The 18,131-nt window shown below is 37.8% G+C and overlaps 1 protein-coding gene across 1 annotated transcript in view; it reads right to left on the bottom strand.

The window, feature by feature from the left end:
* Positions 1–18,131, bottom strand: part of cntnap5b (contactin associated protein family member 5b) — a gene marked incomplete at both ends in the record, with an annotated part of 108,618 nt that overhangs the window by 79,393 nt on the left and 11,094 nt on the right. The window contains 2 exons of the mRNA XM_079807090.1: positions 2,050–2,243; positions 5,826–5,936. Of these exons, the coding sequence (XP_079663216.1) occupies positions 2,050–2,243; positions 5,826–5,936 (305 nt within the window). The remainder of the gene's footprint in view (positions 1–2,049; positions 2,244–5,825; positions 5,937–18,131) is intronic.

Raw genomic sequence — 18,131 nt, 5'->3', positions numbered from 1 at the left:
TGCAATTTATGAATCTGGTGTGAACGCGTGATTTGCGCGAATTGCGCAAGTTGGACAATCTGAACTTTGACGGATATTCACGCCGCGTTAACCAATCAGGAGCTTGCTCTAGTAGTGACAAGAATGAGGACAAAATCATATGTGGATACCCGGAGCTGTACGATACATCTTCGTACTTTATAGAAACAGGAATAAAAAGGATCTGGCTTGGAAGAAAGTGAGTGAGGAGGTCGGACAATCTGGTAAATTGTAAAAAAAAATGCTCTTTACTCAATTTGAACTATACATAGGGTGATTTCAGGATGATTGGGACACTTTTTGCCGGCAAATTGAGCCTATTCACCTTATTTTAAAACAATCCATGTCAGCCATTTCGCAATGAGATGAGGCGGCTGGCAGAAGCCCCTCCCATGACGCGAATTCGCGTGTGTTGTGAAGCGAATGTCACGCACGAATGAAGCAAGTAAACTCAAAATGTTCAAGCGTCCAACTACGCGCGAATAGCGAGATTTATGAATCTGGTGTGAACGCACAGTAAGGCACAATTGCTAGCGTTGTACAATGTTAGCACTCAACTCTGGCTAGTTTTTGGCTTGTTAACATGTACTGGTAGATGCCGTAACTTCATCATTCTCTTTCTTCATTAACTGCACTGATAGTAGCTAGTGAAGGTAGCCACCCAAGTGGCATGTGAAGGTCGAAAGACTTACATTGAAATGACTGGGAATGCTAACAGTTTTTTAGCCATCTTAGTCTTAATTAGCATATAGGTTTACCTCAAAGAAACTCTTCCAAAGTCAGACAGCTAATTATCTATACATAGAGCTGAACTTTTGCCAAGCTGCATTTACCTAAGATTTAAAAAACTAACACAAAAAGTTAGCGGGGAGCCTCTGGCAGCGTTAGTTTCTTTAAGCTGCACTCAAAGCGTCAATGCTAATCTAAACCTCCAGTTTTAGAATAGCTGGGGGTCCTACCTCCAGCTGTAGCGCCTTCCAGAAAAATGGCACAACCAGGAGGCACCTACCGCACTTTAAAAATGTACCACGTCTTTTAATCTTCCACTCATTAAAATGCTTCACACCTTCAAAGACTTCCATTAAACTCAGTTCTCAAACTAATCAGCACCTTTTTTTTCTTCTTCCTGCTGGGTGGAAGATAAAAGAACCGAATATTAAACCATCATCGAACGATTTTTTTAAAAATAAAAATAGAAAAAGTTGTAATGAGATGAGTTAGCCGCAGAATATATATACACCACCTCTGCCTTCACCTCCTCCTCCTGCTCTCTGTTTGTTTAGGTCCAATGATTACATTAGCAGGAATCCAAGCTTTCGTAATGAGAGACGACGGAGATGGCAGGTAAGATCTCAGTAATGTTTCGCCCCAGCTCTCTTTGAGCCTGCGCTAAATAAGAACGCCGGGGAATGATGGAGCTTTGAAATGACTACTATTGATTCAAAAGAGGAGGGTGAAGCCCATTTGTTTGCCTGTAAGTGTGGAGGCAATGCAACCGCTGTCTCTTGTGGCGCGAGGGCCGCGCCGATCGATTCCAAAGTTGTCAAAATAAAACTATCAACAAAAAAAGAAAAAAAGAAAACGTAATTCAAGTTGGGAAGATAAGGATTTTAGCTGCACTGCCAGTGACCGGTTAGATCAGGAGACCATGAAATAAGTTTTGGCAGGGATATAAAGTCATGTCACTCAATATAGGTGGTGCATTTAATCTTAGTTTGGGCGATTAAGTGAAATTCAAGTCGGTAATTAAAAATTGAACGTTTCGTGGGTGGCTGGTTTTCGATGAGAAGTGTGTGCCAACAGTGCAGTGGAGGATGTGTTAATTTATCCTAGTAAATTATAATGATTTAGTTAAAGATACAGATGCTTAATGATTATGGGTGTGCATGCATTTTATTCCGGTCATAAAAGCCCCCCTGATCCACATTACCCGGAAAGCTTTTACAGTACTTATTGCCCTGACTGAAGTACTAATGCATTATAAATATAATAAAAGTCTGGATTATTTATAAGAGTACTTGGATTACTCACCCCCACGTTGTCCTCTTGTCTGAACTGCTTCCAAGCTCTTCCTGTGTCACTGTACAGCAACATGTAACTCGTAACCCAATCAGGGCTCCCGAAACGACCCTGGGTCGCCACAGCTGTGACCTCGACCCTTTCTCGCAGGTCCACCTGTAGCCATCGTAGCCTGTCGGTTCGTTCTGGAGCCCAGCCGCCACCTCCTAACAAAAGAACAGAAGGGTTGAAATGTAACTAAGCCCAGGTACAACCCTCAAAAAAGTGTCATTTCTGTGCTGTACTTGAAAACCAAGCAGCTTTCGGTTGCTCAACATTCACTTGACCAACTTGAAGCTGTTGCAAAATCTCTGTGGGGAAATCTTTCGCCCTCACGTGAAATTCCGGATTGCGAAATTAATGGATTCTGCCAACCTTCGCTGAACCTTCGTAAATGTTATCATACCTTTAACTAACTATATATTTCGCTCCACAAAAAAGCTTATTTGTGCACAATGACATTTTTTAATAAGTGACCAGTGTTGGGGTAACGCATTACAAGTAACACAGGTAACGTAATCGGATTACTTTTTCAAGTAACTAGTAAATTAATGCATTACTTTTAAATTTGCACGCAAAATATCGGAGTTACTTTTTCAAATAAGTAACACAAGTTACTTTGTTTTCCCATTTATTGACTGTCACCTCATCATATTCTTATTTGAGCTGCGCCCTCTACTGGACATGCGTGAATATGCATTTCTTTCAGTCTTATTATTTCAATTTTGGTGTGAAACGGACTTTACATTTGCACGAAATAGAACTTTTTTGTATATATGAAGAGTTCAGATGCAAAAGACTCTAAAAAGCCATGGTCAAAAATGAGATAACGATACTGCTCTCCGCATATAGTATATGTTCAAACATACTAAATCCCAGCCTCAGCCCATTCAGAAGTAACAGTACTTAGGTAGAAACCTATACATAGAAGCCTAACAAAAATGCTTATTTTAAAGAAAAACATCAGACGGACTTAATGGCTTTTGCATCTGAAGTCTTCATATATATATAAAAACCCAGCCAAGGTGAGAAAAAGTAACGCAAAAGTAACACATTACTTTTCTTAAAAAGTAACTAAGTAACACAATTACTTACTTTTTAAGGGAGTAACACAACATTGTAATGCAATACTTTTCGAAGTAACTTTCCCCCAAACTGTTTCAAACCTATTGATAGCACATGTCAACTGCTAAAGGGTGTGTTTACAGAAGAGTTTATGATTTTTGAATTATTTCAAACCACTCCATGAATATATGCAAGAGGAAATTATGCCATTGAAGTAAATTAAATGCAAAGTCTATTGTGATGAACCGACTCATTAAAGAAACCTAACAGTCTAACCGATTCGCTAAAATGATTCCGAATTCCCAACACGTCTTGAGGGAAGGAAACCTAGAATAGCATGTTTTTTTTTTATATCAGCTCGCTCATTCACAACACATTAACACAATGCTATTTATAAGAAAAACGACAGCTACTGCTAGGCTAGTGGAAAATGCTAAATTAGAAGCATTGCTTCTTTTCTCAACACTGTAAGAAACATTCCTTCATTAACAAAAGATAAACTTTTAATTAAAGGCAGAAAAGGTATTTGAAGCATTTAGCAGTCAGCCAAGCCTCAACTTCAGACAAGCCTGCCAAGTAAGCTTCTTTTAAACCTGTCTGTTCACATTAATTAGCTCAGTAAATCTAACTTACATTGGCACTGCATCTACTGGGCTTTGCAAATATACAGCAAACACAGCGCTAGTCTTAGCACAAGGAACTACTCTATAACACAACCACACCGAGCCACAGAGGTGGATGTCACATGGGGGTCCCTGTCGCTGTCAGGCAGCAATTCACTGTTTGGCCTGCTTTTGACCCGTAAGTAAACTGAATTACAATCGAATCAACTCTAAAATACTCTAATACTCGGCCACAAGTCCGTCTGGATATGTATCCCTGCCGTGGCATATCAAATGACAGAGTTTCATATTCTGAATGCAATGAATTACTGAACGGACTCCAGCAGTAACTTGTAAAATGTCTTTACATGGTCTGACATGCAAAAAGGTGTACCATGTAAATACTATGGTATTTAGGGAAAACACAAATAATCAATAATCAATCAGTGCATTATTTATATCAAAACGCACAGTTTTTGCCATGTAACTTGATCTAGTACTGTAATAATAATTGTAATGTGTTCACCCAATTATAAAATAAATATAATATAATCTTATATTAAACAGCATATGACAATCAAAACTTCCCATTTTATATAATTAAAATCTTTCCCCGCCATTGACGTAAATTTCCGTTATTTATGAGACAACGCTCCCGCACCATTGATGTTATATGGTGGGGGGCGCTATCTTCTGAAAGAGTTTTGAATCTCCTGATCAAAACACAAGAGAAAAAGAAGCAGAAACAAGTGATAGCATATGTGAGCAAATGCATATTTAAAATAACAACATTAAACGGCATATAAATCAAAACTGCCTAATGTTACCGAATGAAATACTCTATCTATGTTTTGTATATTTAAATATCCGAAAAAAATAAAGTTGTGAAACTTCTCTTTGCCCTCAGTCAAAACGATTTGGCAGACAACAAATTATAGATTCAAGACACTAAAGATCACCCGTTAGATCCACACAAGACACATTCTATCTCATGTTTAACCACTACAGGACATCAGAGTCAGCGGCAGACGTCAGGAGGACTGGCCGAGGAAAGGTTGCTCTCGCTGGGGTTAATTAGCGCTGAGCGCCCGGTGATCGCCTGGATCTCACAACTCCAAAAACACAAGATTATTTTTTTAAATAGGCGCTCTCTTTATAAATAAACCACGGATTTGAGCTTTAAACAACTACATTCTCTTCTGAAAGTAAGTGGCTGGTAGAACTGGGAGAAGAATAGAGTAAACTTTAAAGTTACTTACACAATGTGTATCTGATATGAATAAAACTTGTCTAATTATAATGGAAAGGATTATTATTGCTGCTTCCTTAGACATCAGTGTGCATTTTACAAACTCTAAATGTATTATTTTGCTGGTATTTATGTGTATTTAAAGTGTCTGAAACCTAAAATAAACAGCGGTAGAATAGTAGTATTTGAATGTTCTAATCACACCAGTGTGATCGTACTGTGAAAGGGCTAAAGCAGAGGCTTTGTTCTTTCTTTTGATATATTGCATGTTCAGATATCCCTACACAAAATATTCTGGGGGCCATGAAAATTTTGTGAAAATGATCAAAAATGCTGGTGAGGAAAGAGATAATATTACCAGACAAACCTGAAAAAATTGGGTTACGCAAATAAAAGAAAACAACTAATAGAAATTAGGGCTGTCAAAAGATTAATCGCGATTAATCGCATCCAAAATAAAAGATTGTGTTTAAATAATATATGTGTGTGTACTTTGTTAATTATTATTTATGTATAAATACACACACAAGCATGTATATATTTAAGAAAAAAATATTATTTTTATATATAAAACATTTATATTTATATATATTATAGATTATATAAATGTATATACAGTATATACATGCAAATATTTCTTAAATATATACATGAATGTGTGTGTATTTTTATATAAATAATAATTAACAGAGTACACACACATATATTATGTAAACACAAACTTTTATTTTGGATGCGATTAATCGCGATTAATCTTTTGACAGCCCTAATAGAAATACCTCCGTAAGGTAACAACCACACATTTCCACATGTTTTATAGTGGGATTACTCACCATCTCTTCTGTTGAGTTTGGCAAAATATGGTGACTGACTGTCGGAGGAAGATGAGGAGCTCTGGAATGATGTGGGAGGAAGGGCAGAGACCAGTGGCCCATTGCAGTGATCTAGAACAGCAGGAAACACAGATTAACAAATCAGATTTGACATTCATGGTCCATTTTGGTATGGGATGCCCACTTTTCATAAGCTCCCAATGGTTAACGGATCAAGTCCTGTCCTTCATTATTTCCCCCATGGTATATTCAGTTTCTCTCATAAATACATCACCCTACGGACACGCTGTAAAACGGCTTGTTGCAAAACTAGCGAGCGTGATTGTTAACACCCTCAACCTTGGCTGAAGATACAAGTTAATGGACCAGAAGAAAGCAGTCTGCGGTACTCGCAGGGGTAAACTTCATTCATCCAGTCAAAAAAGAGACTTTCAGCATCCATTCCCTAGGTTAACGTGCAGAGCAAGATAATGACGAGAAAGAACGTGCAGAAAGGAGAGCGAGTGAGAAATCTGACAACGGCTCTCATTTCAATGTTTGAGAAAGCCGCACCGATTTCTCAGCTAATTAACCTTTCAAACGCTTCCTGAATGAGCCTGACATCAAATAGCATCACTCACAGAATTGCAAATGTATTCCAGACCAGGCAAAAGGTGAGACGGGGAGATGAGAGGGAGAAAGGGAGAGATAAAGAGATGGAAAGACATGAAATAGTGAGTATCCGGGTAAGGTCGTAGGAAGGAGAGAGGCCGGTTGATAGATGTAGCCCCGACTCCTCTCTTACAATGGCTTTGAGAGGCAGAGTCAGAAAGAACATCCTCTTCTGGCTCAACGATATATTTAGCTTGGGAAAAATCCCCAATAAACAGGCAACCTCCGATGCAGACGAAGCAATTTAAAAACCCGCCCCATGATGCATTTTTCAACAGGGAGTCTCTCTTGCTGGCTATCTCTCCATCGTTTCCACCGCAAGCGTGTAAAGTGAGCAAATTGAGCAAGTGATGTTTCTGAAACTCATAAATATGAATGATAGCAATGACTGACAGGGGCTTTCTCTTCTCCTTGCGGTGACGGTCGTGTGGAGGATATCGGTAGCATTGGGTCCACCAGCGGAAAGAGAGCAGATTAGATTTTTCCTTGAGCAGAAGGGAAGCGAGATTGACCTAGCGGCTGCCTAGCACCTGATCCTCTCATGGTACAAGAGATGGAAATCGATACAGCGCAACCATAAACCAGAAGGTTCATTCCTTGAGATGTTTGTGGGTGCTTGAGATGCTCTGATGGAGCGTTTGATGGACAGGAAAATGCATGAGCATTTTGCGGGGGTGGAAAATTTCGAAAACGCAACTCGATCCTGCTATGGTCAATGTTGCAACAAACTTTGACGTGTTCTTAACTTTCGGTCGGATGCCAGGACATAATTTTCAGAAAGTTTCTCCTACAAGCTTGTGATACGTTGTCCCCTTTGAAACAAGGTCTCATTGCTCTTATGCAACTACAAATCTATTTCTTAAAGGGATAGTTCACCCAAAAATGTAAATTCTGTCATTGATTATTCACCCTCATGTCCTTCCAAATGGCCAAGACATTTGTTCATATTTGGAAAACAAATGAAGAGCTTTTTAATGAAATCTAAGACCTTTTTGTCACAATTTGACGATTCAAAAAGTTCATAAAGAAATGGTAAAACTAATCAACTATGAATTGAGCGGTTTAGTCCAAATTTTCTGAAGAGACTCGATCACTTTACATGATGAAAAGATTGAATTTATGCTTTTATTCACATATAAACATTGATCAGCGAATATAAACAAAAGCTCAACCGAACCTGCTTGACATGCGAGAATTAACCTCATTGGTTCTGGAAGCTCAAATGTAATGGGGGTCATTGGTTATTGCTGAAGCTCGTACTGTGTAATACGAGAATGAACCTCATTGGTTATTGCTGAAGCTCGTGCTGTGTAATTCGAGAATGAACCTCATTGGTTCTTGTGGAAGCTCAAATGTAATGGGGGTCATTGGTTCTTACTGAAGCTCGTGCTGTGTAACACGAGAATGAACCTCATTGGTTCTTGTGGAAGATCAAACGTGTTGTGTAACACAAGAATTAAACTCATTTCGCACATCAAGCAAACATGCTTGAGTTTCCGTTCACCACAACTGATGTGTGAGTTGATGAATGTTTAAATGTGAATGAAAGCCTAAATTCAATCTGTTCATGAAGTAAAGCGATCGAGTCTCTTCAGAAAATTTGGACTTAACCGCTCGATTCATATGGATTAGTTTTATGATCTCTGTATTAACTTTTTGAAGCATTTAATCAGTTGCGTAGCTGTCTGTGGAGGGACAGAAAGCCTTCAATTTCTTCGAAAAAAATCTTCATTTGTGTTCTTACGGGTTTGGAACGACATGATGGTGAGCAATTAATGACAGAATTTTCATTTATTTGGTGAACTATCCATTCAATGGTGTCCATGTTAGAGCTCCAGCAACTTTTGGTTGCATAACCAAGCATCCATTGACCCTTGAACTACTACTTTTACTACATTCTTGCAATGCACAATGTCATTTGAAGCCAATGGATCCACAGCATTCACTTATGCAAACTCCAGTAAGTGTGCTAACTCCACAAATTGTATTCAAAAACTGCAATGTTTCAATCTTTTAGGTTCCGCGTTGGGTTGAAGAGGTCGAGATTAAAAAGCATTACATTTGCTCAATGAAATCGGCGGAGACCAGGAGACTGTCATAGAATGCTGTGGAACCATTAATTCCAAACTGGAAAAAACTGCATTACAAAGAAGATGAAGGTTCTGTACACTCTTAAAAATAAAGGCTCTTAAATGGTTCTTTGGCGGGGTGTATGGTTCCATGAAGAACCTTTAATATCCAAATAACCTTTCCATTGCACAAAAGGTTCTTTGTGGCGCAGAAAGGTTTTTTAGACTATAACATTTTAAGAACCTTTCACAAAACAGTTCTTCAGGGAACCAAAAATGGTTCTTCTATGGAATCAATGTGAAAACCCCTATTTGGTTCTGCCTGGCACCTTTATTTTTAAGGGTGTATCCTGTACTCAACTTGGGTTGCATGCACTCTTTTTTCTACAATGTATCCATGAAAACAATCAAGACACCACATGGGTAAGATTGGAACCAATAATGTATCTCTTATTTGAGCATAATTCAATGTGTCTTGGTCCATGGCTCCAAATGAGTTCTTGCAGAATACTCTTGAAGTCCAAAAAGGGAGTAGCTTTGTAGCACAGATTTCTTTATCCTTCAAATATTTCCAAAATACTGCTGAGATGTTACGCTTTCATAGCTCATAAGACGTGAAGTGAGGACTCATGAATCGATGTTTTTTTTCCTAGAAGCTCTTTATCTTGGAAGTAGGGGCAACATTTCTTTCCCTAGATCTTTATCTTGGAAGTAGGGGCAAGAGATTAAAATTTTAATCTAAAATGAAATGCTCTCCATTTAATCTCATTTTGGTTTAGGAGAAACGTTTGAGAAATTAATGGGGGGTGTTTTTTTTTACCCCCCATGACTACAATCAGTTAATCAAGAATCTACTGTTTAAAAAAAAAAAAAATCATGCCTATTTTGACCGAATTTATGCCCATCATCAGAATGCCAAAAATAATTTATTCTAATCAAATACAATGACCTGATTGCTGCATACATAATTGGCTAATCATGCTAATATTAATCTCAGTTTAGCTTAGTAATTAGTGTAAATGAAGTGTACTCGTGTATGCATGTAATTAATAAAACTGTTTAACGAATCAAGAACACTGCTCACTTTTTTAAAATTGCAATTCATGACAAGAACGAAAGCCAAAGGGGTTTAGCCCACACCCAGGGCTGCTTGTTGAACTGTAAAAAAACATTGTTTTTCCTATATTTGACAAACACACTACGCGTAATTGTTTCTACCGGGATCAGACGGATGCTCGGCATGAATGCAAAGACAGGGTTGGAAGGGTGGGGGAGATTAAATTTTTATGTTTACCTTGGAAATTCTCCTAGTCAGCACTGCCAGTTCTACTGACATATGCATGCTGCGAAATTAATGTTTATGGGAGGAAAACAACTCAGCAGCACTGGTATTAGCTTGAGGATAGGTCGCCTAATTCGCCGTTTTGCTTGCTAGACAGTCGAACTGTGTAAAACATTAGCATTGCAAGAAAGACATGCTCGTTGTTTAGAGACGGTTCACAAACAGATACAAGCTCTCGGAATCATAAAAACATCCTTTAGACATTACTAACTCAGTTCTCTACTTTTTGCCAGTTGAGACCCAAAGCTTTTAAGCAAATGCAGTTTGGAAAAACACGCATGAGGCTATTAACAGAGGCAAGAATCCAAGGAATAGCAGAGAGCTGCACTGTGCAGTATTAATACGCTTTATTAGACGTAAAAGCAGCCTGGTGCAAACCCAGCACGACAGTCCATTTTTCCCTGACCCCAGCTGTGCTTTTAAGAGTCCGCACCTTTAATGGAATCCCTGGATGTCCCAGTGCATCTGCGCTGTGACAGAACATGTGATTTCTAATGCAGTTTTAAAGAAGCTTTTCCCACATTGAATTGAGTCCAGTGCCTCCAACAAACTTTTCCAGTGGAGGCATAAAGAGGGGGTATAGAGTGGTAAGAAGTGCAACCGAAAATGCCGAATGCCCAGACATCTGTGAAAGGACACCTACATCCTGTAAAAAGTGTGAAACACTCATTTAAATCCTGTTGGAGAGTTTGCACGGTCTCGGGGTGTCCCAGATTTCTTTGTACACAGAACACTATCCGTCCTCTGTGGATTAAAGCTTTCTTCTTTTCTTTTTTTTTAACCAAAACTTGTATTCAAACACTAGTTAGTCAGCTTATGTTTTCAGCTTTCAAAAGAAGACCATTGCACAACGTTATGAGACTTTACAGAAAGTGTAATTTGACTTTTTAGCAGTACACTCTTAAAGGGTTAGTTCACCCAAAAATGAAAATTATGTCATTAATTACTTACCCTCATGTCGTTCGACACCCGTCAGACCTCCGTTCATCTTCAGAACACAAATGAAGATATTTTAGTTGAAATCTGATGGCTCAGAAAGGCCTCCATTGGCACAATGCACTTTACACTCTCAAGACCCATAAAAGGTACTAAAGACGTCGTTACAAAGTCCATCTCACTACAGTGCTTCTACAATAACTTTATGAAGCGACGAGAATATTTTGTGTGCGCAAAGAAGACCTAAATAACGACTTATATAGTGATGACCGATTTCAAAACAGAGCATCATGAAGCTTCGAAGCGTTATGAATCAGTGAGTCGATTCAGCGGTTTGGATCGCCAAAGTCACGTGATTTCAGCAGTTTGGCGGTTTGACACGTGATCCGAATCATGATTCGACTCGCTGATTCATAACGCTTTGAAGCTTTATGATGCCTTGTTTTGAAATCGTCATCATGAAATAAGTCGTTATTTAGGGTTTTTTTGCCACAAAAACTATTCTCGTCACTTTATAAAGTTATTGTAGAACCACTGTAGTGAGATGGACTTTGTAACGACGTCTTTAGTACCTTTTATGGGTCTTGAGAGTGAACCGTGCATTGTGCCAATGGAGGCCTTTCAGAGAGATCGGATTTCAACTAAAATATCTTCATTTGTGTTCCGAAGATGAACGGAGGTCTGACGGGTGTCCAACGACATGAGGGTGAGTAATTAATGACAGAATTTACATTTTTGGGTGAACTAACCCTTTAACTCTTTCACCGTGATTGACGGAAATTTCCGTCCTTTATGACACAACGCTTCCCTGCCGTTGACGGAAATTTCTGGATTTCCATGTTTTCACTGTTATATGGTAAGGGACGCTATTACACATCTTCTGAAAGAGTACTGAATCTCCTGATCAAAACACAGGCGAAAAAGCAAAAACAAGAGATAGCATAAGTAAAATAACGTGATCCTCAACATTAAACAGCATATAAATCAAAACTGCCTAATGTTACTGCCTAATGTTTAATGTCGACCCAGGACGAGCTACAGGACGACTCCATCTATGTTTTGATTGATGCGATTGCTCTGGCGCAGCTCAGCTCAAGAGAAGCGGCAGCGCACGTGAACTGATCTTCTTTTCCAGCTTAAAGGAACACGCCACTTTTGTTTAAAATAGGCTCATTTTCTGTAGTTACATCGTGTACTAAGACTGACGGAAAATGAAAAGTTGTGATTTTCTAGACTGATATGGCTAGGAACTATACTCTCATTCCTGCGTAATAATCAAGGAGCTTTGCTGCCGTTTTCCATAAACGAAAAATGGCATGACTCAGAGAAAGACAAAATTAACAACAAGTGCTGACTTTAAAGCCCTGAAAAGCCATAGTTTGAGAAGCTTTACAAAAATTGCTTAAAGTTGACGTTTTTCAACAATTTAAGTTTTAATATGCAGAGACATCAACTGTATAACAATTCTGTGGTGCTATCAAATCACAAAACCAGCAAAACCAGTCCTTTGGTGACTCTAGTCGTGCATAAATTGCACACTTTAGCTTTAAACGATCCAAAACCAAAGACACTGACCTAAAGAACCTTTAAAAACTCCAAAGCACCCTATAACCAGCTCAAAACCTCTATCCAGTGAGAAACAGTCTCTAAAATGACCATTCTAATAGCCCTCTTCCTGCTATCTGATGCTGAATTAGCCATTCTCAACACGTTTAAGTAGTTTGAGAATTGCCGGATCATTCCTGAGCCTCGTGAGAGGAGTTTAATCTTGCATGTGAAGATTAAACCAAGACCAACATCTGTGTAGATTAAGCAACGAGAGGATTCTGTCTGTTTGGGACATTTTTGAATGTCCTAAAGTCGGCATGGCCATTCAAACCACACGCACGCACGCACACACACGGACGCACACACACACACACACACACACACACACACGGCAAAGGTCTGGTATAATTATAATATATATATGTATATATATATCATTACTCCAGTCTTCACTCTTCTATAAGTTGGTGCTCGATTATTATTGGTGTTCTATTATTAATAATGGGTCTTATTATCATCTATGTTGAAAACCGTTTTTGCTGCTTAATGATTTATTTGAAATACAAATCTTTCATAACATTATAAATGTTTTTACTGTCACTGTTGATCAATTTAATGTGTCCTTATTATAAAAAAAATATATATATTATTATTCATTCATTAATAATAAAACTATTATATCTAGAATCTATCATTGTTTTGCAGATCAAATGTATAAAAAGTAAATGAATAGTAATACTACGATCTTTCTTTCCATCCATCCTTCATTCCTTTCCTTTTCCTTCCTTGCTTCCTGCCTGTTTCCTTCATTCTTTCCTTCTCTCCTTCCCTTTTCCTTTTCCCTCATTCCCGCCTGTTTCATTTCTTCCTTCCTTACTTCCCACCTGTCTGCCTGCCTTCCTTCCCTCCTTCCTTCATTCTTTCCTTCTCTCCTTCCTTCCTTCCTTCCTTCCTTCCTTCCTTCCTTCCTTCCTTCCTTCCTTCCTTCCTTCCTTCCTTCCTTCCTTCCTTCCTTCCTTCCTTCCTTCCCTCATTCTTTCCTTCTCTCCTTCCTTCCTTCCCGCCTGTCTTCCTTCCCTTTTCCTTCCCTCCTTCCTTCTCTCCTTCCTTCCTTAATTCCCGCCTGCTTCCTTTCTTCCTCTCTTCCTTTCCATCTGCCTTTCTGTTTTTCTTCCTTCCCTTTTCCTTCCTTCTCTTTTCCCTTCATTCCCACCTGCTTCCTTTCTTCCTTCCTTCCTTCCCGCCTGCCTTCCCTTCTTCTTTCCTTCCCGCCTTCCTTCCTTCCTTCCTTCCTTCCTCCCTTCCCGCCTGCCTGCCTGTCTTCCTTCCTTCCCTTTTCCTTCCTTCTCTTTTCCCTTCATTACCACCTTCTTCCTTTATTCCTTCCTTCCTTCCCTCCCTCCCCTGGGTCATCCAAAGGGAGAAAACACTAATAGTAATAATAATTACAAAACACTCAAATAAATAAAATGATAAAGAAATTATTTACAAAGCCATTTATCATCCTCCTTTTACAACAGCATTTCACATTCAGACATGTCCCATTTACAGCACCACCGCAGACCTCTGCACCCTATCGCGCAGCATTTTGGGTAATTAAAATGACTCGGGCCACATTTCTGCCCCCCTCTTCAAGCTTGGCATTTAGCGCTGACCTGATTTTACTAGCGGTTGCCCATGGCAGCGAGGGCTGATGTAATAGTGGAAAATGAAAGAGAGGCTATTATTTAAACCTGACAGCGAAACAGAGAGACTCTTCACTTTCATTGTGACACTCCACACTCACCTCGGCAGGTGGAACACAACGAGAAGAGCGCAACAAAGCCTGGGTAATTTACCGTCAGCCATTTAACTGCGCATTCGACAGCAAGATGAGCCCATTACATTATGGAATATGAATGGAATATTGGGAGTTTTAAACATAAAATCTCCTAAACCAAACACAGTCGTTATTTAGATACCGTCATGTTGTTCTAAACCTGTATGCCAATCTAGAAGTCCTTTCTGAGGAAATAATGGCAGAATTACACAGTTTACGGCCTTTTTGTTAGAAAACAAGCCACACGCACACTGTTTTTAAGAGTTTATGCTGGGAATTGAATCAGATCTTGATTGATTTGGTTTAAACTCAGAGACGTTTGAATGCAGTTCATGCTGAGAGCATGTGCATGGATTGATTGACACTTCTGGCATTCAATGCAAGAAAAAGCAACACTTTCATTGAATAACAACTAAGGCTCAGATGTGTGTCTGAGTCATACGAATGGACCACTTTATGATGCTTTTTGGAGCTTTATATTTTACATCAACGTCCATTTTTGTTGAAGAGCAGCCTGAACGCTCGGCTAAATAGCTCTTTTTGAGTTTCAAGAACAAAAACCTCAAACGTGTTTCAGACCGATTTAAACTTTTCTTCACAACGACAACGAATTGAAGTCGCGACATCAGACACAACTAGTAAAACACAGATAATGATATAATGCTCTGTCCTTCAGGTGGACGATCTGCACTGTGGGAATGATCAAAATAACTTCCACACTCATTTTTACAGAACAGAGTTATAATAACAGTACATCTTAGATGCATAAACGATTTTTGGAAAATTAATCACAGAATTTGAATTGTTGTCACTGAGATGAGATTTCAATGGGAGGTAAAAAAAAAAAAAAAACGTCTTTGCTTCAGGGTCTTGACCATTTTATCAAGAAAATATGAGGGCTATATGAATGAAAATCATAATAAAAAATATTATTGTTATAAATACATTTATAAATACGAATTAAATTACAATCTATATATACACAATGTATACAATATACACACAAATACATGTTTGAAAAAATAAATATATATATATATATATATATATGTTTGTGTGTGTTTATATTTCATCTAGTATAATAATTATATTAATAATAATAATAACAACAACAACAAATGTGGTTATATACATTAATACACAACACTCATTTTAATTTTAAAATAAAAAATATTTATTGTATTTACATTTTTTTCAAAAATGACAATGATATTACGCAGTGCCTGAAAATATCATTGCGTCACTGCACTCATGGTACAGCACAAAGTTCCATGATTATTACGCAGGAATGAGAGTATAGTTCCTAGCCATATCGGTCTATAAAATCACAACTTTTCATTTTCCGTCGATCTTAGTACACAATGTAACTACAGAAGAGTCAAGTTTTAAATAGGAAAAATATCGAAACTCTTTGGTCATTTTTTTGAGCGAGATGAGTCTAATCCGATTCAATGATCTATGCTAACCTATGCTAAAAGTGCTACCGCCAGACCCGGAGATCGGCTGAATGGATTCGAAAACTGTAAAACTCAACTGTTTACCTCTAGGGGAGTCAAAAAATAGTGACGTGTTCCTTTAAATACACAGAGACTGATGACTAACAAGACACACCTGTGAAAAATCAAACAATGAACCAATGACAAAACAGAACTGATGAACACATGATAAAAACAACCAATTAGAACATAACATGAGGACAAGGGAATCACTTGACAATGGAGCATATGACAAAACCAGGAACAGGACAAGGAGCATAAATGCAAAATGCTGCAGCCCAATTCGCATACTATCCGTCCTAAATAGTATCCGAAAATAGAATTAGTATGTCCCAAATCGTAGTATGTTGAAAAGAGTATTCCAAAGATATCCAAATGGTCTACTGGTCAGAATCCGAAGTGCAGATCGACGCACAATCCAACGGCTGATATTGCCCACAACCCATTGCGAGTTGGACGAGGATTTGATTAGAACTACAAATGCGGATAAAAAGTGTTAAAAAACTACAAACATGACGGATGTGCGAGTCCGACGGTTAAGTAGAGAGGGTTAGATAAAGGGGTTTGAGTGATCAATTATCAGTATTTAACCTGACGAAAATATATTTATTCAATGTTATCCACATTAAATTTCATCTGCAGCCGCATTGTGAACTTTTGGACTGATATGTTTAGACATTAACTTTTAAATGCATATATATTTATATATATATATATATATATATATATATATATATATATATATATATATATATATATATATATATATATATATATATATATATATATATATATATATATATATATATATATATATATATATATATATATATATATATATATATTTAAACTGCAAACACATGAGGAGAGTCTCTGCATTAAAGCCCCACGAATGGCAGATCAAAGTGCGAAATAAAGGTAGGAAATGAAACTGAATGTGGAGGATTTGAACTGTGAAGATGATTGACAGGGCAGTATGTAACTAAGCGACAGAGAAGTTGTATGTCCCAAAGCTTGCGTACTCTTCTGCTACACACTCAAAAGTATGTACTTTTTCTTTACAAAAAGAGTACATACTTTTAGGTCATAGTGTAAGTAGGCGAATTGAACACAAAAAAACCCCCAAAACCGTGACAACATACAGGATGTTTATTCAAATAATAAATAATAAAAGTCAATTACAATCTATATGTACACAAATTATACAATACTTGCTTTAATTTCAACATGACAAAATATGTATATTGTATTTTCTTTTTTATATTATCCGTATTTTTATATTGAATTATTTTTGACGTAATAATATTAGTAATGATGTTAATAATAATAACAAATGTTTTTATACACATAAAAAAATTAAATGATAAAATACTAATAAATGACAATCTATTCACAGAACTTTTAAACAATTAATGTCATATAATACTCATTTTCAACTTTTCAGTTTAAAACGAACATTTTAAAGCAACTTCAATGCCCTTGACATTAGAATAATGTCATAGGCTAGTTTAAACAAGGATCTGGAAGTACGACAAGATTTAGGCGTTAATATTTTAACAGCTGAAACTGCTTAGTACGTATGTGGCCAGATATAGCCCAGTGTTATTTCATTGTTGCTGCCCCTTCAGTTAACACAGCAGACTTGGAAAAAGCTTATCCACACCTCCGATTGGCCATTGACAACAATACACAACCGTGACCCGGGACATCAAAGCTATGGAGATGAGTTTACAAAACCTTTTCTCGACATGGATCACAGCGGGGAACATCTCCGGTGCTGTAGCATAAAGAGTGTGGGATGGCGGCAGAACTTTCTTGGATATTTGTGAAATGCCATTAGCAGCTTGTTAAGAGTTTGTTGTGCTTTGGATGATATTTACGAAGTTAGGGAGCATCTGTTTGGCAGACTAAACGCCCACTAACACAGACTGAAAAGCATCTCATTAAGGGAAGATACATTAAAGGAGCGTGTTTTTCTAGGTACTGTCGGCAGTGAACATCAGCTGAGTTCAGGTTTGGTATTACCGGCTTTTATGTTGATGGATTAGATCTGTCAGTCATCTTCTCACGGTTCTCTAAGGGCCGACAGCTGAGGGGTCCTGGTGTGCGTTTTGTGAGAAGGTGCCAAATACAATTGATAAACCTGGGAAGATTGAGATTTTTCAAGAGACGACAATGGCAACTTTTTTTTTCTACTGGTATAAAATTTGGTCTTAGAACCGCCCACTTTACATGATTGACATGTAAAGCGACCAATCACAGTCCTTATGTGAAATAGATTTTCCTAACTACACTGGAAAAAAAAGTCATTTGTAAAAAAAACTAATAATTACAACGAAACGGCAAATAACATGAAATTGAATGAAATGTGACATTTTGAAGTAGAAAGACTGAAATATTTTCTTGTAAAACATACTTCCATAATCTTTCGTTCGATATTTTTTT

The sequence above is a fragment of the Gobio gobio genome (genome assembly GCF_949357685.1).
Source record: "Gobio gobio genome assembly, chromosome: 24".
In the NCBI taxonomy this organism is placed as follows: domain Eukaryota; kingdom Metazoa; phylum Chordata; class Actinopteri; order Cypriniformes; family Gobionidae; genus Gobio; species Gobio gobio.
The sequence above is the reverse complement of the archived record's forward strand: the minus strand, read 5'-3'. Positions and strand labels throughout refer to the sequence as shown.